The 23,867-nt window shown below is 36.4% G+C and overlaps 1 protein-coding gene and 1 long non-coding RNA gene across 4 annotated transcripts; one reads left to right on the plus strand and one right to left on the minus strand.

The window, feature by feature from the left end:
• Positions 1–2,604: 2,604 nt before the first annotated feature.
• On the plus strand, positions 2,605–4,336 carry LOC113092930 (uncharacterized). The gene is made up of 3 exons (XR_003287664.1): positions 2,605–2,651; positions 2,908–2,913; positions 4,126–4,336. It is a non-coding gene; the product is annotated as an uncharacterized LOC113092930 (long non-coding RNA).
• Positions 4,337–9,377: 5,041 nt separating this feature from the next.
• Positions 9,378–20,352, minus strand: LOC113092925 (pituitary homeobox 2). Of its 3 annotated transcripts, none has more exons than XM_026258714.1 (4): positions 20,262–20,352; positions 16,089–16,157; positions 11,507–11,706; positions 9,378–10,617 (listed from the first exon to the last, which is right to left on the minus strand). In XM_026258714.1, exons 2-4 carry the CDS (start codon positions 16,132–16,134, stop codon positions 10,054–10,056), a joined length of 810 nt encoding a protein of 269 aa, XP_026114499.1. In that variant the 5' UTR covers positions 16,135–16,157; positions 20,262–20,352; the 3' UTR covers positions 9,378–10,053. The 3 variants fall into 3 exon arrangements, with proteins under 3 accessions (XP_026114499.1, XP_026114497.1, XP_026114496.1); XM_026258712.1 differs by lacking the exon at positions 20,262–20,352 and adding an exon at positions 18,219–18,626; XM_026258711.1 differs by lacking the exons at positions 16,089–16,157; positions 20,262–20,352 and adding an exon at positions 12,412–13,134.
• Between the last annotated feature and the right edge of the window lie 3,515 nt (positions 20,353–23,867).

Here is a 23,867-nt window from a genome sequence, read left to right on the forward strand (position 1 = left end):
GCCGTTTTCAGATTTATCCATTCTGGGACATGGTTTCCAAAAAATATCGGACATGCTCTGCGTCTCTCTCTCTCTCTTTCTCTCTCTCTCTCTCATTTAGTTTAGCTCCAACAATGACCTGTTCCAATTATACACTTATTTTCACATAGCTGTGAGAATCATTATACATATACCATGTATGTATTAATGATGCTGTTGTTTACAATGCAACCGGAGTACATGCTGCTGAGGAGAGGGGCGGGACATTTAGATGTGCACTAGAGGCAGTTTAGCCAATTACAACACACTGGGCTAGCTAACCAATCAGAGCCCATCGCCTATTTCTGAGGGCGGGGCTCCATAAAGAGCCAGAAATTATCAGCACCTTTCTCAGAGTAGGGAAAGAGAGATGAGGAATAAAGGAAAATTATATGAAATATAAGGTTTTTTTTATCATAAAAGACTGCACCCCATAAACACAATCACACCTAGAAAAAAAAATAAAAAAAAAATAATACAGTGAACCACTCCTTTAAGTGAATGATGATGTCATATTTGTGAAAGGTGATGAGGTTGAGAGAGCACAAGTTTTTTGTTACTGTTAACACTCAGCTTCACAATGCTGTCATTCATTCCCTTCTTACCTTTCACACTGAATTCTTTAGGCACTGCAGGCACACACAATTAAACATCAGTTGCAGCTCTTATACATTACTTGTCAACTTTTTTTTATGTGTATGCAGCTGCTTTTCAAAAGTTTGCATAGCAAGTGCATAATTGACAAAACAATAGGGAAGAGTGTATGTTCTGTGCCTGTGGGGAGCTCTGGTCTGTTTTAGGGTGTGTGCTTCCTAACATAACTAGTTCCTTTTGTTGTTTACGAGAAAATGGCCAACAGGTTTCCAGTAATTAAACAGTATTTTTTTTTCTATATAAATATGTTTTTTTAGATCAATGTTTTTTTTCCTTTATTTTATGTAATGGAGGATTTGTTTTATTCCTATTTCATGTTTTTTTATATGCATGTTTAAGTGTTGTTTTATTGGTGGCTATTGCTTACATTTATTTTTAGACTTTTGCAGATACTTGTGCATGCTGCATATCAACATGCTTTACATCCTCACAATATTACTGGAACACAATCACAGCTGTTATTTTGGGAAAATATTCTGTATCTCTCTGCATCCAAAATTAAAAGCTTCTCGCAGTCTGGACAGCTTATAGGCTTTATTTAAGCATTGCATTACATCATCAGTCCTCCGTTACTCGCTTCCCACTGCAAAACAATAGAGAAATGTTGCGGTTGGGCCTTCACTGATACTATCTTTGTTAATTCCACACACATCCGTGCATCTGTGATTTCATGGTACTCGCTGTGTGGAATTCCTAATCGATTTTCGAATCAAAACATTTAAGATGTTTCTTTTAATATAATTTGAGAAAGCAGGAAGTGTCTGAGTCATGAAAGTTTACTCCATGTCTGATCGTTCACACGCTCCCACACTAGCACATGCCTGCGGCCAGAGAAGCCGTCCCAGCGTCACACTCATCTCATCAAAGGCAGGGCTGTGTCAGACACACACACACACCCGAATACACAAAAAAGAACACTCAAGCATGTCAAACGATAGGATATATACACGGATACACACAAGCTCTGGCACATCCTAAGAAAGGTAGACACACACTTTGACCAACGAAACATAAGCACATCAGATGAAAGGGTATAGACATGCATGTTAGCAATATGCCAACACGTTTTCCAAACACAAAAAGAACACAGATATGCACACAAAGAACGTATGAGAGAGAAGAGGCACAGGCACAGACACATAGTTGCCCTATAGAAAACATAATCATGACTTTTTTGGTCTGATCTTAAAGGAGTAGTTCACCCAAAAAAAGTATTGAGTTATTTATCCACCCTCACGTTGTTCCAAATTTGTTGGAAAGTTTGTATTCATTGGAAAACCAAAGGAGGCATTTTAAAATCTCTCTCTCTACACAAAAAAAAGACAGTGGGATCCAATAACAGTTTAAACTTACTTTAAAATTTATTCTTTTGTGTACCACAGAATAAATAAAACCATAACGGTTTAAAATGACATTATAGGGTGAGTAAATGACAAAATGTTCATTTTTGGGTGAACTATCGCTTTAACTAAAGTCAGTGACATGTGAAGTCTCACCACCACACCCATAATCTTCACTACATTCTCTCCAACAATTCAAGCTCACCCCATCTGATGTTTGCTCACTTTTTAAAAAAAACCTCCAGCTCAGTTACTGGGTCCTGCACATGTAATGACGGGAGGATCTATGGAGTCATTCTGGGTCAGTACCAGCTGGCTATGTGCACATTTTCCCCAAATGCATTAGCACACTGTTAGAAATGTCTGTAAATTTAACAGTATTTAACTGTAAAATGAACTGTATTTTACTGTAGGACAGTTATACAGCATATTACTGTATTTTAAAGTTACATTTTGGGGAATACCCTCTTGGCAACACTAAATTACAGTATTTTTAATTTACTGTAAATCTAAATACAGTAAAGAAAAAATGAGCGCGAAACCTGACCAATCACAGATCAAGTTTTATTTCCCACTTGGAGAAAGAAGAAAGAAGAAAACAAGACACACAGATGCGAAAAGAACCAGTCAGATGCAAAGGTGGGTACAAATATTACTTCTTTTACTTTAAATATATTATATCTTTGGTTTAACTAAAACAAAAATATAAATTCAAAAAACTCTGCCACTGATCAGCGCGCAGTCACCTCACATTTATGCTGTGAAGAGAGCTAGAGAGAGTTGTGGTGACACTGTGCAAACATTCATATTTCTTTCCTTTCTTTCCCTTTTCTGAACGTTTCACCGTCAAAATATGGACATTAACGGGTCTCTGCCTTGGGTTTGACCACTCCAGGAGCTGGTGAGTGTTCATGTCAACTGTTAGCCGAACAACAAAGCTTTCGTGGATTTAGCTTAAAGTCAGTCGGATTTTTTCCCGCTATTATCGCTTGCTGTTAACTGATTACCCCATATAAATGCACGTCATGCTTGTAGTGCTAGAGTAAAACCCGCAATGTTCGTGTCGTGTGCAAACACTGGCGTCTCTGTGGAGACATTATACGCCTTTATTAATCATGACAAAGGGCATAAAAACACGGCGAATTTAAGGTTTTCGTGTGCAGTTCCTGAATGCCCATACACTTTCCAAAGCCTCTCCGCCCCTCAGTCTCATATTTAACGTTACCTTAAACACATAAAGTTAAGGAAACTAAACAACCAAGAGAAAAATATGTCTACTTCAAATGTAACATTTGTTCTGTACATCAGCATCGGGAGAATAACATAATCTCGTTCGCGAAAATGCGCCGCAAATGGCACAGAACATAATGGAAATGTTTTCAGGGGACCCCAGTAAGTGACGAACCCGACTGTGTACATCCAATGCGCGATCAACGGCTGTCCGAATTCACTCACTCGTTTTCATTCACAGCTTCAAGTGAACCGTATTAGTGGACTAATGTAGAAATGAGTGAATGAGTGTTAAGGGGGCGATTTCGGATTTAGCCAACGTAATTTCCTCATTATTTTAACCTGGGATGTTCTCGTATCAGCTTAATAGCTGTACTTAGGACATAAATGTCTTATTATTGCTGTTAAAATAACTGTTGCAAATAAATACATTTTATACAAAAAAGTTTTCGTAATATGCTTTATTTATCTGTGTGTGTCTCAACTTTAAAATTAGCTGTTTCATCTTTGGACCCTACATTACCTTACATTTCTTACCTATGAAACTTATTTAAACATAACATTAAATTTTTTTTTACAATGTTACTAATGTATAGATTAATATCTCACCCTCATGTTCTTTTTACATTTTTTATATTGCATATAAAGTTGTATGTCATAAATATGTAATCTCTGTATTTTTTGCAAGAAAACAAAAGTAGACGTTGAGTACTAAACATGCTCCATCCGGGTTCGTCACATATTGGGTCCCCTGGAAATATTTCCGTTGTGTTCTGTGCCATTTGCAGTGCATTTCTGTATTTGGTTGTGTTGTGAATATTTGGTTGTTTTGTTAGACATTTTTCACATCAAATGATCTAACTTTTTTTTCTGTTATGTAAAGGTTCAATGTTAACCCTGACAGCAGCAAGTGCTCCTCAAAGTTCCACGTCATCAAAAGAAGTGGGAAGATGGTGCAAAGGAAGAACTCTGGTCTGAACCCTCATGTATCCTCCTTCATTAAAGGGATAGTTCACCCAAAAAATTAATTCACCCATTAATAACTCACCCTAATGTCGTTCCAAACCCGTGAGACCTCCATTTATGTCCTCTGTCCCTCCATTGAAGCTGTGTGTTCGGTCTGCTGTCCATGTCCAGAAAGGTAAGAAAAACATCATCAAAGTAGTCCATGTGATTTCAGGGGTCAGTTAGAATTTTTTGAAGCATCGAAAATACGTTTTTGTCCAAAAATAGCAAAGACTACAACTTTATTCAGCATTGTCTTCTCTTCCGTGTCTGTTGTGAGAGAGAGTTCAAAACAAAGCAGTTTGTGATATCTGGTTCGCGAACGAATCACTCCATGTAATTGGATCCTTTTGAACCAGTTCACCAAATCGAACTGAATCATTTTAAATGGTTCGCATCTCCAATACGCATTAATCCACAAATTACTTAAACTGTTAACTTTTTTTAATGTGGCTGACACTTCTGAGTTCAAACAAACCAATATCCCGGAGTAATTCATTTACTCAAAAAGTACACTGACTGAACTGCTGTGAGGAGAGAACTGAAGATGAACACCGAGCTGAGCCAGATAATGAACAAAATACTGACTCGTTCTCGAGTCAGCCACATTAAAAAAGTTAACAGCTTAAGTAATTTGTGAATTAATGCGTATTGGAGACGCGAACAGTATAAAAAGATTCAGTTTGATTTGGTGAACTGGTTCAAAAAGATCCGGTTACATCGAATGATTCATGAACTGGATATCACAAACTGCTTTGTTTTGAACTGTCTCACAACAGACCCGGAAGAGAAGACAATGCTGAATAAAGTCGTAGTTTTTGCTATTTTTGGACCAAAATGTATTTTCGACGCTTCAAAAAATTCTAACTGACCCTCTGATGTCACATGGACTACTTTGATGATGTTTTTCTTACCTTTCTGGACATGGACAGTATACCACACACACAGCTTCAATGGAGGGACTGAGAGCTCTCGGACTAAATCTAAAATATCTTAAACTGTGTTCTGAAGATAAACGGAAGTCTCACGGGTTTGGAACGACATGAGGGTAAGTTATTAATGACCTAATTCTGATTTTTGGGTGAACTATCCCTTTAAGGAGTTTCTGGATTTCAGCTGGCAAAACTATTAAGCTACTAAGAGCAAATACATTCTACACAGGAGTTTTCTGAATTTGTAAATTTTTAAGATTGTTCTTATGACTGAATCTGTTCATGTCTGTTGTTTTAAAATGCTCTTAATATGAAACTTTTATGTATAAATGAAATGTATTCAAGTTTTTGGAAAACTGAAAGTACAATCTGCAAGAATATTAAAATGTTATTTCAAGTATTACAATTTAACTATTAAACCAATAAAATAATTTAAACAGTCTTTTGTTTCTTTTTATAGTTTTTACTACTGAGACATGAGACCTGTTGAAATACAATAATTTGTAAAGTTTTACAATACATAATAAAAGTGAACCAATTACAGTAAATTTCACAGTGTAAAGTAATATTTTATTGTATTAAAATATATAAAAGGAGAAAAAAACATAATTGTGTTTTACAGTAAAAAAATATATTACTGCAAATACATTTACAGCAAGTTAAATGGTACTGTAAATATGAATACAGTATTTTTACTGTAAGTTTAATTTACAGTAAGTTACTGGCAAACTGCTGCCAGTAAGTTACTGTAATTTCTACAGGAAATGTTTTACAGTGCATGATTTAATAGACAACCGAGAGGTGCATTTCAGAACCTATTGAATGAGGCATCGTACTCTTAAATAACTTTGTTATTCTTGTGCAAGAGAGTAGCTTTGTACTTGACCAGTATGGGTTTCCAATGGCTGGTGCCAATACTGGTATCTAGAGAAAACATGGTGGTTAATAGCCAATATAATGCTGTAATAGGCCTATAATTCAAATGTTTTATAAAAAAAAATAAAAAAATAAGAGAAGGAAATGGAAAGTTCATTGAATGACATGGCTGTCAGTGAAGGTTTGGAGCTGACACATAACCTTTACATTAATTAGCCATGTGAACACCTGTTTTTGGACAGTGCCAATAATCATCTCAAAATAGCCAAATGTCAGCTGATTAACTGGTCTGTCCAACGTTGTTCCATGTCTTCTATGGAAACACGTTTGTAATTGTTGTAATGCTGGGCTATTATAATATAATGTTGTGGAACAATATATTAATATGGATTAAATATTTATAGCTTGGTGTGCAAATATGAAAATGGTCGTATTCTCTTAGATTCTGAATGTGTTGCAGGTCAGGCCGTGTTGTTTTTCGTGGAGAACGATTTAAGCGCGAGAATGTGCGAGGTCATCTCACCCAGACCTTGCGCTTAAATCGCTTCAATCTGATTGGACAATCTGTGCTTTTGCCAAGATTAGGGTGGTAACAACATAGTTCAGTTCATCAATATGTAGACTCATGCAGCGACGACGACAGGGAACATAAAATACTGACTTTTTGACCAGTAATATCTGGTCATAACATCCAGGAGAATTCGAGTAAATCTGCCATATCCATCAACCTAATATGGGCATAAATTGGCATGTTTGTAATTTTCTAAACAGATTTTATGGAGGCCTATTACCGATATTTGAACATATTTGCTTCACTAACATGTTATGTTAAATATATTTAATTTTCCAAAGGAAAATAATTGTTGCTAATAGTAGTTGTTCCATCTAATATAGTAGTTGTTCCATAATTTCAGTTGTTCCATCTATTCACACTTTCGACTGTAGATCATATTTTAAATTGTGAGCATACTCCAGAATTATTACACCTTTCTGGATTTCAGAAAGTATGAAGGATTTAACGAAATTTGTGAAGGCAGTAAAAATTAGTTTTGGTGTTATTTGGTGCAGCTGTTAGTCATTTATCAAAATGAAATACTGCAGAATGTTAACTGTGGTTTCCCTAAATATCTACTGCAAACTCAATATGAAATATGCATTTAAAATATAGGCCTACCACTGAGTAGATTATAGATTGCAGGCTATTTAACGTTTTTGTAAAGGCTGTAACACAAAAATGCAAATAAGATACCATTGCATTTTGTTTGAATAACAAAATTACCCATTATTATGGAAATCAGAAAAGATATCGGTCATACCAGTGTTATCTATTACAGTAGTCAAAAAATACAAAGTCTAACGGGTGAAATAGTAGCCTACAGCGGACGCTGAAGAAGGTTTTTGGTTCCGCTATAAATATTTCTAAATAGCCAAAAGATAGCGGGATTAAGAGTTAGGCCTACGGTACTTTTCGAAAGACAAATATAGGAATTATATTAAATTATTTCAAATTTAAACGCATCGTAGGCCACTTTTCAACTTCAACATTATAACGGCAAATTATAATAATTAACAGCTTAACAACCCAGTGCCATTTCAGAACACAAACAATTAAATATGCGATTTAAGAAACATTCAGCGTCAGGGAATTGGTGATTAAATAGCCTATTTTAAAATACATTTTCCAAAAGAGAAACTACTTAAATTGTCCAAGTATCGTATTTTGTGTAGGCACATAACATAAACTATATCATAGAACACGGCAAGACTGTTGCACTGCGCAGGGAAGCCTATGAAGAAACAAGTTACTTATGAATGCAAACTTTTGGCGCTTCTCTTCGTCATGCAAGGACATGTTTGTAGTTTTTGCTGATAATGCGCAATAAAATGCCTTACCTTTATGCAGTCTTCTAGAGAATAGAGGGAACAGCTTTCTCGGCAGTGTTTAGGCCGACTGAAGGGTTCCTCTCTGGATCTGCTCTGAATAGCTCCCGTGGGCCCCCCGCTCACAGTGTTTATTGAGATGTGTATTGGGACCCCCAGACCGTCATGTTGCTGAGAATGAATAATTTAGGCCTGGTTAGATTGAGAGCTCTTCGCTGAGAGCATCAGGAATGTGTACACCTGAAAATGGGTGATTTATGATCTGGAGATTTTAGACAAGCGTTTGTTGTTTTAACGTCAACGCTTTAAATTAGCATAGACGTTTTACTTTTCATTCAACTGCAGTAGCTTATTTTCAAAATCTTTAATAGTAGCATTCAGTTTTACAATTTCCTCCACTCCACCCTTGTTCTGTCTGCCTCATTAATCATCACTATATGAGAGTATTCATGTTAAACTGTTCGTTTGTGTTTTACCCAAAGTAAATATTCGGTCATTGTGATCTGTGCGCGCTGTGACATGACTTTCATGGATAGAAACACACTCTCACACACACGTCTGTCTGTTGCATACCTCTCTTTGTTTTGATTGCTCTTCTATAAATTAGATTGTCTGAGCTATAGAAGTCTTTTATCGGCAATACATGCATCAGTGCAGTTAATGATGGACAACAGACAAGGCCTAACAATAGTAACAGTGTAAATACTTCCCGAGAAAGAGAATACATTAAATTGGAATTAAATAACTTCGCGAGTCACTATAGCAGTTATATTGTACTGGGGCACGAGACATCTTCCTTAATCCTCTTTCCACTCTTTAGCATATTTATTGTAAAGCATTTTCTGTAGTAATTTGACGCTGCGAGCATTTCTTTGTTTACAAACCGCTAGTCAGTTGACACTCAGTGTCGCAATAGGCTACTTCTAATTATATGCGCCAAGCAACTGCACTGAGTCTGATTTTAAAAAATAAAAATGCACAGTTTTGTTTGCGCAGTGGGATGGCACTTTACATGTTTTTATAAGTAATCCAGAACTAATATGAGATATGAGTCTTGTTTTCGACTTAATCAGGAGTTGATAAGCTTAATACTGGACAATTGTGTATCACATCATACTTTATTTTATTTATTTATTACTTCTTTTTTTTAAAGGAGTTCAGCTGGCAAGTTGGCTCAGTGATGTGTGGTCCAGCCTGCATGCCCCGATCTTATTGCAATGTTATTTCAAGCATCGGTGGTCACTGGAGGCCCAGCCTTCAGTCAGTCTTGTATATTCGGCTTCTAATCTGCTCGGGACATCTCGCCCTCTTCACCGGTCTTCTCATGTCACACTGATGTGTATTAGATACATTTCCCTTCCCTCTCTCTCTATAAACCTTAGAATGCCACAAAGCAACAAATGTGTGCATGCATGAGCGTGCAATAATTGTGAAGAAAACGTTTTGAACTGTTTTAGAACAATATATTTACTTCCATTAAATAAAACACAATAGTTTATTTTTGGGATGTTGAAAAACGAAACAAAAAAATCCGTACCAAATATTATACACAGAGCAAAAACCAAGTTCATTCGCAGAAACATTTGCGTATTGTTACCCAGGGTTGCTAATCTAGACCTATATTCACACAGACATTTAATAATAAATTTATAATATCACACACGACTTGGTGCGTTTAGTATGTACATTCCCTTGATCGCAAGCAAGACATGATTCCTGTACGTTTTCCACATGCTGTGTTAAACTGAATTCTCGAAAATGCTTAAGAGTTAGAGCTTTTGCCTCTACAAATTGGAGATGATATTAAGATATATGTATAGCCTATATACAACCGTTCAGTCAATTACTGTCCAAAAGTTGAAACGTCAAAATAAATGAGTTTTTTTTTTCTTTTCTTTTTAATATTCTGGTATCCTAAACTCTTCACTGGCTAGTGTGCACTTGCTAGTGTAGAGAGCAAAACTTATTAGAAATGGCGCGTTTGCCTTCCGTTCCCGCTTGACATTCCATAACAGGATTGGACGCGTTTCAGTGGTTTTATTCTTCTAGTGCCCTTGAAACAAAAAGTGTAGTCTCTCGTTCCTGGGATTCGGGATTGTAAATTCTACAATCGTCTCTTACACCGGTCTATCCACTGCGTACTGGCAAGCGCTGAGATTGGAGGCCGGATTCTGCACGCTCGCGTATCCAAAACTCGAGTGCTGCTTCGCTTTCAGTCTCAGACTGGCAAGACTGGAGTTACAAGTGTCCCGGTAAACATACGGAGGTGTCGGTGGGGCGTAAGGGCACGCCGATGTGGGAACCCCCGAATTTAGAGAAGGGGTGCTGAGGTTATTCAAGTTATTGAGGCTGTTTAAGCTTGATCCGGGCACGCCAGTGACAGCAGACGGAACCATACTGGAGGACATGCTCATTGAAGAGATGGAGTTAGGTGGGGAGAACATGGTCTGAGAAGACAGCGGATTGACGTTCATGGAATTGAAAAAGGGGAAGCTTTTGGTAGACAGAGAGGCCGAAGTGAGCCCCTTTGCAGCCCAGTTGTTGTACGTGTAGCTGGGATACATGTCATCGTAGGGCTGCATAAGTCCGTTGAATTGAGGCCCGAAACCGTTTTTACACAGCTCGGCCTGTTGGTTCCTCTCCCTTTTTCTCCATTTTGCCCGTCGATTCTTGAACCACACCTGCAGCAAATGCAGAAAATCATTTTTATTTAATGAATTATTTTCTGACACAATGGGAACAGTTAAACCGACCATTATAAGTTTTCAGAATCGCTGTCACCGCGGGGCTCCTGCTCGGTTTGTTTTTGGTAGATAAATGATATGGGTGGTGGTGGTTGTGGTGTCAAACTCAGTTAGGATCCCTAATTAAATCGCTTTTTATCAGTCACCCGGAATCTTGTCTGATCCCGGGAATCCCAATACACATCCAGTCTTTAGCGGTCAATGGGTCGCCCGACGCTTCAAATGTGTATTCTCCCTAAGCAGGCGGAGACACACTAACCTTAAGTGTATACAACACGAGATTGACAATCACAAAATACAAGCTTTACACCTCTTTAAAGGCGACTGCGTCACTCCATTAAGGTCTGTCATCGTTTGGGCGTCACTTGTGTTGATTGCAAACAATTTGACTCACCCATAATTCGCCTCTAACTAAAAAGTGACAGATTTAAATTTAAATGATTTAAAAAGAGTCATATTTACCATGTAATCTAAAATATATAATAGGCTACATAACGCGATTTTCATGCAGCGCCCCTATAATTATTGTTAGGCCTAAATATAAGAGTCTTTACAAAATAGTTAATAAATAGTCTACTATAATTTTAAAACCGTGCTAGCAAATTAATTATATATTATATTATATTATATTATATTATGAATAATAATTATTTATTTGCAATAATTTTAAAATAGGCCTATTGTAAGCGTTTTACTTTTTTTAATTTATTAGGCTACTTTTTATTTTAAAATATAAAATTTGAGCATTGAATTGTGGATTTGTTTTCTAAATAAATGGGTTTTAATATAGCTATTATTACATTGTCATTTCATTTCTCAAACTTACTCTGACTCTGGCCTCGGTTAAATTAGTCCAGACAGCGATCTCCTCTCTGGTGGACATGTCCGGATAGCGATTCCGCTGAAAAGTGGCCTCCAGTTCCTGGAGCTGCTGGCTAGTAAAATGAGTTCGTTGCCGCCTCTGTCTCTTCTTTTTCGATGGGTCATCAGTCGAATCTTCGTTTTTACTCTGTCCCTTCTCTTTCTCTGCAATGCAAAGTAATTCGGTATTGTAAAATATATGTTTAATCCAAGAGGAACAATTTTTAAGCTTCAGGCTCTGTTTTGACACATTGGAGAAGTCTGTGTGGGGGTGATAAATGTAATTCCGTTTTATTGAATTTAAAATATTAGACATCATAGTAACAAGTAGGTTCCCTGGTAACAACGTAACGGGCTAAATTAATTAATGATGTTCCTGAACTAATTTCATACGAACCACTAATGTTCAACAATAATTTCTTGCAAAGCTAATAATAGTTACCTGAAATTCAAGCATAAATGTTCTAAAATCAAAGTTTCAAAATATTTGACCCACAATGAACGCGTCAAGTCTTTCTCGTCATAAGAAAAAAGAACATAACCGGTAGAGAATGTTTGTGTTATTCCATACAAAACGACATGCCGCAGTGTAAACATTTGTTAGAAGCCCACATTTTCACACACAATTTAAGTAAATAAAGCCCTGTCAAAAGGAATGACTTATGTAGACGACTTCAATAGCCATATGAATCAACTAACTGATATATCCATGTCTTTATATATTTGCATGCCTCAGACTGTAACCTACTGTTTTCAAATTAAGGGACAAGTTTTAAACGGTTTCTTATCAGAGGCAGTACACCTAATGATAACTGACACCCAACCCGAAAACACTCGAGTTAAATATCTCTTCAGAGGACCAGGGCTTACCTACGGACTCTGGGCTGGAGGTGTCTGAAACCGTGTGAACCTCCAGCCTGTGTTTCGAGTCCACCGACCGCTGGAGCGGTTGCAGACTAGAGGCCATCGTAAGCGGCGTGTGTTTGCTCCCGGTAATGTGGTGATTGTGGTGATGGTGGTCCAGACTCAACGGATCCTTCATAGAGGTCATGGATAACACAAGCGATTTACGGACGGTTTGCAAGCAGATATAACTTCCTCAGCGATAGTCAAAAATATAGAAAAAATAAATAAATAAAAGAAATGAATGAATGTGTCCAGAAGTATCGGCAAGCGTTGTCAGTGCTCCTCTCTCACTTAAACCACTCAAAGCGACACTCCCCAAACGGCTGGTATCGTAATAAAATAAACCCAGTGCTGAAGAGAGTTAAAGTTTTTTTTTTCGGTTTCGACTGGGTAAAAGATATCTCGGTTTCAGCCGAGAGCTACAAGGAGAGCCAGAGTGACAGGGACAGGTATGTGATATTATATCCACTTGCATACACACACACTCTCCTGCACATCTCAGCGCTCGCTCTTCATTTCAGCTGTCCTTCTCTCCGTCCAACCGAGCTGCTCTATGCGTCCTGACGTCATACAGACTCCGCCCACAATCTGACGGAACATTACAGCCTATACTTGACAGATTTTATGGCCAACCGACTAAAAAACGACCCAAAGAAATGAGAAAATGCAGCCTTTTTTCCTTTTAAACGTCATGTAAATAAAAAGAGGCTGTGCATTCACTGGTGGCTTCCGAGAAAGCAAAATAAGATTAAAAAAAAAAAAAAAACTATCATAGCCTAGCACACCTGATTTTTTTTTTTTTCTGTGCAGGTATCATAAAAACAGTTTTATTAACATTTTAAATCAAACAAAGATTTCTGTCAAAGTAAAATAAGCTCACCAAATTGCACAACTAAACACGAAAACGTATAATGGCACTCTTGAAGATGCTCATTTCTGAATGAAAGTTCCGCTTTTGTCACGTTAATTGGATGATCCTTTGCAACAATGAGTTGACGGTATCAAAGACCGCGTTACAAATTCTTTTGTAGCTAATAAGCTACGTCTGCATGGTCATGCATTCCTATCATAAATAGCTAATAGACCTAATAGGCATATAAAAGAAATGCGAAAAATCAGAAAAATATTTGTTTTTGAGTTTATTCCTGCTTACTTAAGTTTTACAATTTAATTAGGGAATGAAAGCACTTTTGCGAGCTGTAGCCTATGTGTGCGCCTCGTGCCGTGATTAGCTATTTCGGGGGAGAGAGCGCCCACTTTTCTTTTCTGAGTATGCTACATTTAATCTGATGAGGCGCTTATTTACTCAAGAATTTTAAATGGACATCTTTAATGACTTCAAGCTCCTTCACCTTGTTGTCTCAAATTCCTTCAAAACATTGCAATAATGTAATAACGGCACTGTACATTTTAAATGAAAATAATGTATTAGCCCGAATAATTATCGATTTTAAATTGGCCTATTTATAATTGTATTTATTATTTATTGTAATCTAAAGTTTTTTTTTTTAATAGATTGGTCACATTATAAAATAACAGGGGTGAAAAATGCTGTATCCTACTTGGATTTCTTTTGGAGTTCTGATGATATTTTAGTTGTCATCCAGAAACAAATATCACAGTGAATGGGTAATATAGTCTATATATATATATATATATATATATATATATATATATATATATATATATATATATATATATATATATATATATATATATATATATATACATATATATATATACAAGAAGAAGAGGCTAACCCGGTTTCTTTATTGGAAGCAGCTGATTGCCGCTACCTCAGTAAGTGAGAAAATTTGTGTAACTAAATGAGCTAACAAACTACATTTTTATTTTTATTTTTGCTTCGCTGCATGTCCTTTGAAATCACCTGAAATATCAAAACACACCAAGGGGGGGGGAAAAGAGAGAAAAGAGAAAAGGTGCTTATGAAAATGACCCGACCATCTCCATCTCTTACTTTGATTCAGCGCACGCTCTTGCACTGGATATTAATTTATAGCATAATATATGAACATGGAACCGACACATGTTATGTGCAGGTCTTTTTGTATGAGAATGTGACCTCGCATTCAACGCATTTGCGCCCAGACACGGCAAGATAACGTGTCGGTCTGTTTTTTCTTGCCATTCGATTTTATTTATTTTGAAAATAATATATATATATATATATATATATATATATATATATATATATATATATATATATATATATATATATATATATATATATATATATATTAAATAAACAAACAATTAAATAAATGTCATGATTATTCTAGACCTCAGACAGACTAAAATGTAATATGAATATGTTTTACGCGCAGAAATATAAATTGTGCACATCAAAATACCATATAGGCAAAAGTGGCAGAACTCGATTCTTGTTAAACGCACTGATAGATGTGGACTAGATTATTGCTCTGTATTTATTTTGGACCCTCAAAATGCTTCAGAGCGCACTCACAGCCTGCTGTGGATTATTGCCCATGGCGCACCACAGAGCCATTAATTACCAATTCAGTCAATATAAGGGAGACGACAAAGCCTTTTCCATAGGATTAAGAGGACATTAGATTCTTCCATTAGTATATTCCTTCTCACGAGGAGGCTTTCATTACACATTTACTTTTCCCCTGAGTCTATCTAACAAGCGCTGCATATATTACTGCAGAGGAGACGAAATTGTCGGTAATCAAGTCGCTCCAGTGTCTTTTCCATCTTACGCTGCTGTTTGCATTTTATGCTCACTTTTTCCTTTTATCTCTTATGTGCTAGAAGCTCTCTGTATCAGTTCATAGCCAATATTAAATGACAATGGGGAATGGGATATAATGAAGACTAATGGAGTAAATAAGTGTTCTGGTTTGTTATTAGTTTGCTTTAATTAGCTTAATGAAGATGCCATATGATATACAGAGCGGCCACACATTATTATAGCCTGCACAGTTTTCTCATACAGTTTTAATGAAGTCTTTTTTACGTTTCTGTTAAAATTGTCCTTGTGCGACAAATTATAATTTTACAGGAGAAATTGGTTATTTTTTTATATTTGTGTGCTTAATTTAGTTTCTACATCGTATAATACTGATGTATAGTTTTAACTATACCTTATTTGTATCATTGTATTATTTTAATTTGCCACGTTTTCACATCTTTGCATTGAGGGCGCACGTGATTAACCACGACTGGGCTATATTTTATCACCAGACATTATGAAGTATCGAATCAGTATTTTATGTGAACAAATTAGAGATCATAAACCTCTAAAATCACACAGACTTTGCCTAAAAAACTCTAAATTCCTCTAAATGAGCGGGGTATCATAAAGTCGTTCTTGCTGATCCATGTATGATCCTGTCTTACCACCAGATGTCCATCTTTGACTAGAAACGTCTGATGGTTCCGCTTTTCTTATAACCAGCCACACTTCAAACACCAAAGGTAGTTTGCAAACTCCTTACTTTTACATAGACCAGTTTTTTCTAGCTGCAATTAGTATTTTATGTAGGCCAGGCAACGTTGAGATGTTTGATTAAACCAAGCAAGGACATTAATAAATCCAGATCTTCTCTGGAGATTTAACAAGGAGGGGCGCTTGTCATTCACCAAGATCTTCTTACCTAATTGAGCACACGTTGATGCAAGTTTGCGGCAGTGGGAGTCCATTTGTTAGATTATACGTTCAGCACCTGTGAAAAAAGAGAAATGTTTATTAGATTTTTTATTGACGTGTTTATATTATATGTGTAGGCCAACTTCTGTTTGAGAATTTTTAGTTGGCCGTTTTCCCACATGACCGAATGGGCCACTGATAATATATTTCAGACCCATTGTCGTATATTGGATAGTTCCTGTCTGTAATGGGATGTGCACATTCCTCATCATTTATTTGGAAATCCCTTAGCGCTTGCTCGAGTCCTTCCTAATTAAGACTCGTGTCTCCCAACGCGCACGAAAACAACGCACAAAGAGGAGAGAGCATGCACCGCATGTGTGTGTCAGTGAGAGAAAGAGAGCATTTTGAGCGCTAGAAGTTGAGTGATTCCGCGGCAAAATCAGGGGATTAGTGTCTGATTGAGATGTCTGTCGGTTGGATATTACAAAATTCATTATCGCAGCTCTATACTAACCCGATATGAAGTAACACAGATGGGCCTTTATTAGCCCAGGCTTCAGCTGTTTGCTTATGATAATTTCAGTGGGAAATTTGCATGCAATCCTGCTGTTAACCGTTTTCCCTCTCCATTTTTCTCTCTCCGAATGCAACGCTTTGCTTTAGCCCTCCCCTTATATCACCTGCCTGGCATCTGTGCCTTTAGTCAAAGCTGAGACTCTGGAAATTAAATTTGTGTGCTATTCTTTGTATATGTGTGCCGCGTAATATGCAATTCGTGTGAGAGCATAAATCAATCTTTTAAATACGATTTTGAGATGCTATTATAAAGTTATGAAAATATTCCAATTAATTGTCAAAATTATTTATCAAACAAAGTAGGCCGTGAAATGGCCAATTAAAGTTGTGTCTTTCGTTATTCTGAATGCGTTCATGCATCCATTCCGTTTAGATTTGGACTACTTTAATAGGTAAGTTTATTTTTATTATTGTTATTATTATTATTTGCATTGTTTTACGCGGATTTAATACAAATGTCATGTCAAATATTTACTCTTTCCTTCAAACAGGAAAAGGTAATAAACAAAGCACTACACATGATTTAAGATTATAACTTGAACTACATCAATGCAAGTTCATCAAGAGATGAAAATATGTATGTAAAAAACCTGTTAGATTTTTGTAATATATTATTTTTATTTCGTATTTTATTTAGTCTATTTATAATTTAGTTTGCACATCAGCAAAAACTATTACTACTCATAATAAGGTATTCTTGGCTAATTTTGTTCCGAAGATTAATTGGTTGGGAATGTTTTTTTTTTTTTTTCGTTTTCTTTTCTTTTCTTTTCTTTTCTTTTTTTTTTAAACTGGTAACATTGTTTTAACATAATAGGAAGGATATTGCTATGAAGTTCTCAGAGTCTTGCGGGCCTAAAAGTTTTATTAATAAAGTGATTTACTTCAGTGTTGCTTGTGTGTGTGAATTTTTTTTTTTCAGATACATTTAATCAAACATTATTTATTGGTATATAAACGAATAAAATGAAACTACTGTATTAGTTTACAGAAATATTTAACTACAAGACGCCTTATCTTCAAAAATAACAGGATACCTTGCATTTGCATAAATGTAAATTTAGATCATATGTCATTATTTAACACCATCTTATTACTGAATATCACTTTATCATATCATTCAATAATTAAATCTTAACTGAATTGCCCGTTTCATGGCAAATGTTAAAACAATATTAATAACAATTGATTTTTTAGCAATGTTGCTTCGAGTATTTTAAAAAAAGCAGTTTTTAAAAGGTTGATTGCTAGTTGTGAAAGCAAATTTCGTTAGCACGATTTATTTCTGCTTATGCTTACCAGTAATATATTTTTAAAATGTAAATTACACGATGTAACTATAAAGTTGTCCTAGTCCCGTTTCTCTCACTCACATTGTTAACGATATATTATAATAAACTGCAAAGTCAAGGTAAGACCTGCCAGAGCATCACTTATCATGCCTCTCCATCTAACTACACTAAAGCTGAAGATCACCCGTGGCTGGCAACCCAGAGGTGGAACGAATTCCTTCACTTGCATTATCTCACATTCAATATAGGGTGTCATGTGCACTTACCAGTGGTTGTTGAAAAGCGGCGCTTTGCAGCCGTGCCAGTCTTGATTTTCTTTTTCTTTTTTTAAAAGAAAAGATAAATTCCACACCTCTGAACAAGTTTATCTTTGTCCTTGATGTTGTCCGGGTGCATAAACTGTTGCTACCAGGTCCGAAACGAGCGTAACCTCTTCTTCCTCAATGAAAACGATTAGAGATATATAGCCTATGGGTTCTTTTAAAGAACGCGAAAACAGGCATATGTTACCTTCAAACCAGAGTGTCTTAGCTACAAACGCCTACGTTTCTTTAATAACTCATATTTTCTGCAGAGCTTCCACGACTGCAACTTTTTCCGCAGAAAGACGCAGAGAGTGGTGCATTTCCCCCTCTCACGAGCTTTGACTGTCAGCGCGTGGGCGTGAGTGAGAGTTTGTGTGTATAAGCGCGTGCGTGTGCATGCGTGCCACAGTGGGTGTGTTTGTATGCACAACCAACACGTCAAGTGTGTGTGAAGGGTGAACTCTGTGATGCGAAACGGTAGGCTAAATTAGACAACAAATTAGCCATTAAAACACGGTAATACGCTAATTCAACCAGCAAATTTAACCCGACGAACGCGAAAACTCTTATGGGTCAAATTAAGGTATTTAAAAATTTAGCTGCAGTTAAAACGGCCAGTATCATAAAACTAAATTAATTTCTTATGTTATTAAGTAGCAGAAATACCAACTGACGTGAAGAAATCCAAAAATCAAACGTTGAAATGCACATGTAGGTTAAAATAATGATAAATTATTACTTTAAAAATTGTTTTTTTGCTGCAGTATATAGGCCTATTTTTTAATTTATGCTAAATTTTATTTATATATTATTTTATTGTTTATATCGAGTTCTGTTTTAAAACTTTAGTTGCAAGAATGGAACAAAAATATTTATAGGCATATTATAAGGGTATTTATTGAGTCCATAATATACTATAACTCTGATTGTTTGGAAAGTCTTTTGTCTTATCCAAAACTGAAAATGCATATTTGTAGAATGTGATGGTAATAATCGGCTAACAACAAACGGAGCATTTGATTTTATTTTTATGATAGGCTAATACATTTTAACTGAAAACATTGCTGTAATTAAAAACACTAACTTCTGCTGAAAAGTGTGTGTGATTAGACTGTGTCGGTCAGGGATGAAGTGAACAGCTGGCTTGGATGCAAATGATCTTTAAAGATCCGCGTGCACCGGACTGATTTTCCATCCGCATCTCACGCGAGCAAAGCAGACCGGACGGATGTTTCACGCGCCTAATCCGTTTTTTACATTGTGGGTCATACACCCATTAAGCAAGTAATTAATGCGCTCGGCCATGGGGGAATTCCCAAGCCTGTGTTGGAATACCCCACTCTCTCTGTCACAGCTTTAATAGGCCTGGGAGCCTAAAATGACATGCATGTTTATCTATAATTCTGCACGCTGATTGTTGTTATTATCTACTGCAATTACCTGATATATCAAACAAAAACTAACTCACTGAGCATCTTTTTGTTGTAGCAAATAAATAACCCTATCTCATCATCGCCCGTATGCGAAGTGTATTTAAATTGTTGCTTCAAAATACTAAAGTGTTTCTGTTTCCAATATTAATTTTTTTTCTGTAATTATTTAAATATACGAATTCAAAAGTATTAATCAACCGTATTCCTCGTTTCCATATCTGCCTATTTTTAGTTTCCAATTATAACCAAGATGGTTCCACAAATACCTTGTATTCCCTTCTTTATAATATAATGTGATAAAAATATCACTAATTTTGATGATTGTATAGATACATAATTCTATCTAGAACTTTTTAATCGACGAAGAACCATATAACCTAAAGGCTTATAGAGCCAAAATAATTAATAGAACTTTTAAACCTAGCCTACGTTGAAGAACAATTGAAGAAGCCTTATATATAAAACGGACGTGATTGAGATTCAGTCTAAATATATAGAGTGTATGTCAATCACGTGCGTCTCATCTGAACATTGGTTCTGTGGGAGAGACGCGTCCTTGCTTCGCTCTTACCTTCATCTGGCAGCAGCTGGAGCCTTTGCTTTCTCACGCTGAAAAAGCCTGCAAAGGAATGCCTAAAGTTCAGAAAAAGGGGTCGCTCGAAGATCTTCATGCCTCGGGGGCAGACCGGCGGCTTCTTTTCATTTCTGCCTCGTTATCGATTCGCTGTTGTCATCTTTGGCGTCGTAGAAGGACACTTGAAAGAATATCGTACAGGGCTCTGATGTGTGGGCTGAAATGACCCGAGCAAAACTCTGTTCAAAGACTTTACAACCACGTACACCTCTCCACGATAAAACAGTGATTGTATATGCTCAAATACAATAAATAAAATAAAATGCATAGAAGTATGTCTAGATATCAAGTTCAATGTAAAAGGGAAATATTGAATGTAGTTAGTATGATTTAATTGGCTAATAAATGATATACACCAGACAATTAGCTAAAATGGCAATCAGAAACCTATTAGTCAGTATTTTTATGGATAAAATTGGATCAGTAATGGTATTGCAGTGCAAATTTTGTTTTAGGATTGGTTTACATGGATAATTTATCTTTGGAGAGGTCACAGCATTTTGTACCAGTTATTGTTTATTTTAGTTATAATATAAAATGGCTGACAGATTATTTCTCATGCCCCCATAAAATAACGATTTTATCTAAAATGAAAATGTCTTGGTTTTCAACACATTTTTTTTTGGTATACAGTGCAATGATTTGGCTATACTGGCAAAAGACAGAAGGTGCGAAAGATCTATTTCTATCACAGTTTAGACCCTCTGACATTCTGGGTAATTGCTTCAGCATAACAAATTATTTTTGCTTTTGTTCAGTTTGGATTCATTAAGGGTGAACCGAGTTTCACATGAGGAATCGATTAAATATGACTTAGTTTGTCAGGCTGTGGGCACAGGAAATAATTGTATGTTTCATTACGATGCCATTCAACACACAAGAAGCTCCGTCTGCTCAACCAGAACTGCTATAGTTTGACAGATTATTGATGTAACCCAGATTATAATCACAGCTGCTTCACAGATTATATTCAAACAATTACTCTAAACAGTGGCTGTCACACACTACTGTTTTTATGATATTTCCAATGTTGCTTGTCAGAGTAGTACGCACAAAGCCACAAACCATTAAACAAATAAGTGTATGTACTGCTAATATGCTAGACCAGCAAGATTACCATGAAAGGAGACTTTATTGTGGGTTTAATTTCTTTACAATAACTACTATTAGTTAGAAAAAATACAATGTGAATTTCCATTTGCCAGGTTGATTTGTAAGACTAACTAATACGTTAAAGAGCCCTTTGTTAGCCTTAAGGCTGTTTTACTTACAGTTCTTGAAATGACTAGGATTTCAAAACTAGCGTCCAGACCGTGAGAATATTCTGGAGCACATACAGTGCCATCGCATACATATGCACTGTGGTTAAAATTTACTATCATGACCAGACCTATGAAGGACAAATATGGCAAGCAGTAGGAGTCAGTACCTACACACACACACATGCCACACTCAACCCAGCAACGCAGTAGTATATATTTAAAAAACACTCAACTGTTTGTCTTGGGCCGATATGCTATTAACATCTCATTTACCACGGTAGCAAAAACTTTCACTGATGTAATGTGGTTTTGAATGTTAAATGATTTAATATATTTTAGTATAGTGCAGTGGATAAGGCAGCATTACTTCAGGTTAAACTGGACTTCCAAAATCACAGTCTGCAAACTATACATTATATAAAATATTAAAAAAAGGATGGAATTTACATAAAATATATTTTCTATTATAATTTCAAAATTCCCTATTATTACATATGGCAAGTTGCTTATATCTATTTTTGAAATAGGAATTGAAAGTTAAAATGTGAGCAGCAGACAGTGTTAATTACAGATGCAGGGGGACCAATAAACAGCTGGAGTGAGCCAGGGAGAGTGGTTAGCTGCGGTGATGCCCCTGGGTTGCCGGAGGGAAAACTGTCCAAGAATGAAATGGAGGTAATGAGACAAACATGATGGACGCCAGCACCCGGTCATCAGCAAAAGAGATCAGATGGTTACTGAACCATTGACAGCAACTGCTCAGGTGCATCAAACCTCCACTAGAGTCAGCTTAGTGTTTAATTAGTCCACTGTGACTGTGAGAGAGAGAGACGTAAAGTGAAAAGGAAAGGTCATATTATCAATATTGACAATGCAAACATCTTTTGTGCTTTCACCTTGATGCTGAGAATATTATGTGTTACGTTCATCCTGGTGCCTCTAGAGGTACTTTGGGACACACAAATCAGCTCAGGTTTACTATTTGGTTGTGCGTTAATCCTCGGGTGAGACATAGTGTGAGTGTTTGTGTATGAAGGGTAGAGAGACAGTCTCTTTGTGGGGGGTTGCTTAATCCAGTCCCTATGTGAAACTGTTGACATTTGTGCCTTTTTTTTTCCTTCATTATGTGCCTGTGCCTGTTTTCTGCCGGATTAGCCCCAAATCTCCTATGCAACACATTCAGCATGCCACTACTTTAACTTCATCAATAATGGATGAAGACATTGTAATCGGAAATCATCAAAGAAAGTGTGATGGGGGGGACAGTCGCTTTCCATCGATGCAGTTATTTTTTAGGTCTACTTCTAAATTGATGATGGCAACTACAATCATTTCTTTGGGCTGAGTAGTTTTTGCCGATCGATAGTTGCAATATGGCAGTGGAAGTGGCTGTGGACGGTGCAGTGGGTGTGAGACTGGAGGGGTGTTCATATGTGTGTTCATGTTTGTCAGAGTGTGTATCTTGCCTGTGTGTGTTGTACTGTTTCTCATTGATTGTGTTTACTCAAGCTTCTCATTGCTGCCTATTACTGAGACAGGGAGACACGCCCTGCCCTGATGCGAGGATAAAGGAGATTAGCACACACACACACACACACACACACACACACACACATACACACAAACACGGTGATGGATCAGTCTTTACTCTGAAATAATGACACATCCGTGATTTATGTCCTTTCTCTAATATTTTTGTTTTGTTAAATGTTTGCCAATGTCACAGAAACACAACAGTTAAAGTTTTTAATAAATGCCCCAAAAGCTGAGTAAAGTGGCTGGTGTGACGTTCATTAGATATCGTTTTTGGTATGTTTGACAGCATGAGTTGAATGGTTTATTTTAGCCTTACTTTTTGACGTAACAAAATATACATTTCTTTCCATTATGAAGATTGATGATTCTGTTTCATATACTGTCGCAAGACAAGCGGTTTAATAGCCTGTGTTGATGTGTATTTGTCATCATCTAATCATAAGAGCACCAACATCCACAATTTTTGCTAATTAGAGCAAATTTTACTCGCAGTAACTAAATAGTTCTTCTGATTTGTAAATGGGAGCACTAAAAGAAAGTTGGAAAGAGAGTGGAAAAAAAATCGTATGATGGTGGTTCTCCATTTTGGATCTAGTTTCCACAGACCTTTGGATAAACTCTTCAAGATGTATTTCAGGTAGTGAGGGTCATAAGTTGAAATAATTTGGGGAATTTAAGACCATGATAATATTACATCTGGAGTTCAGTGCCTGAAATACAGCAATATATTAAAATATATTTTATT

The sequence above is a fragment of the Carassius auratus genome, unplaced genomic scaffold (assembly GCF_003368295.1).
Source record: "Carassius auratus strain Wakin unplaced genomic scaffold, ASM336829v1 scaf_tig00214762, whole genome shotgun sequence".
NCBI lineage: Eukaryota > Metazoa > Chordata > Actinopteri > Cypriniformes > Cyprinidae > Carassius > Carassius auratus.

Coding starts and splice junctions, on each gene's coding strand:
- LOC113092925 (XM_026258711.1), bottom strand. CDS start 12,592: ATGACCTCTATGAAGGATCCGTTGAGTCTGGACCACCATCACCACAAT. Junction 11,707..12,411: donor CTCCAGCCCAGAGTCCGTAG/GTAAGCCCTGGT, acceptor TTTGCATTGCAG/AGAAAGAGAAGGGACAGAGT. Junction 10,618..11,506: donor TAACCGAGGCCAGAGTCAGA/GTAAGTTTGAGA, acceptor CATTTGCTGCAG/GTGTGGTTCAAGAATCGACG.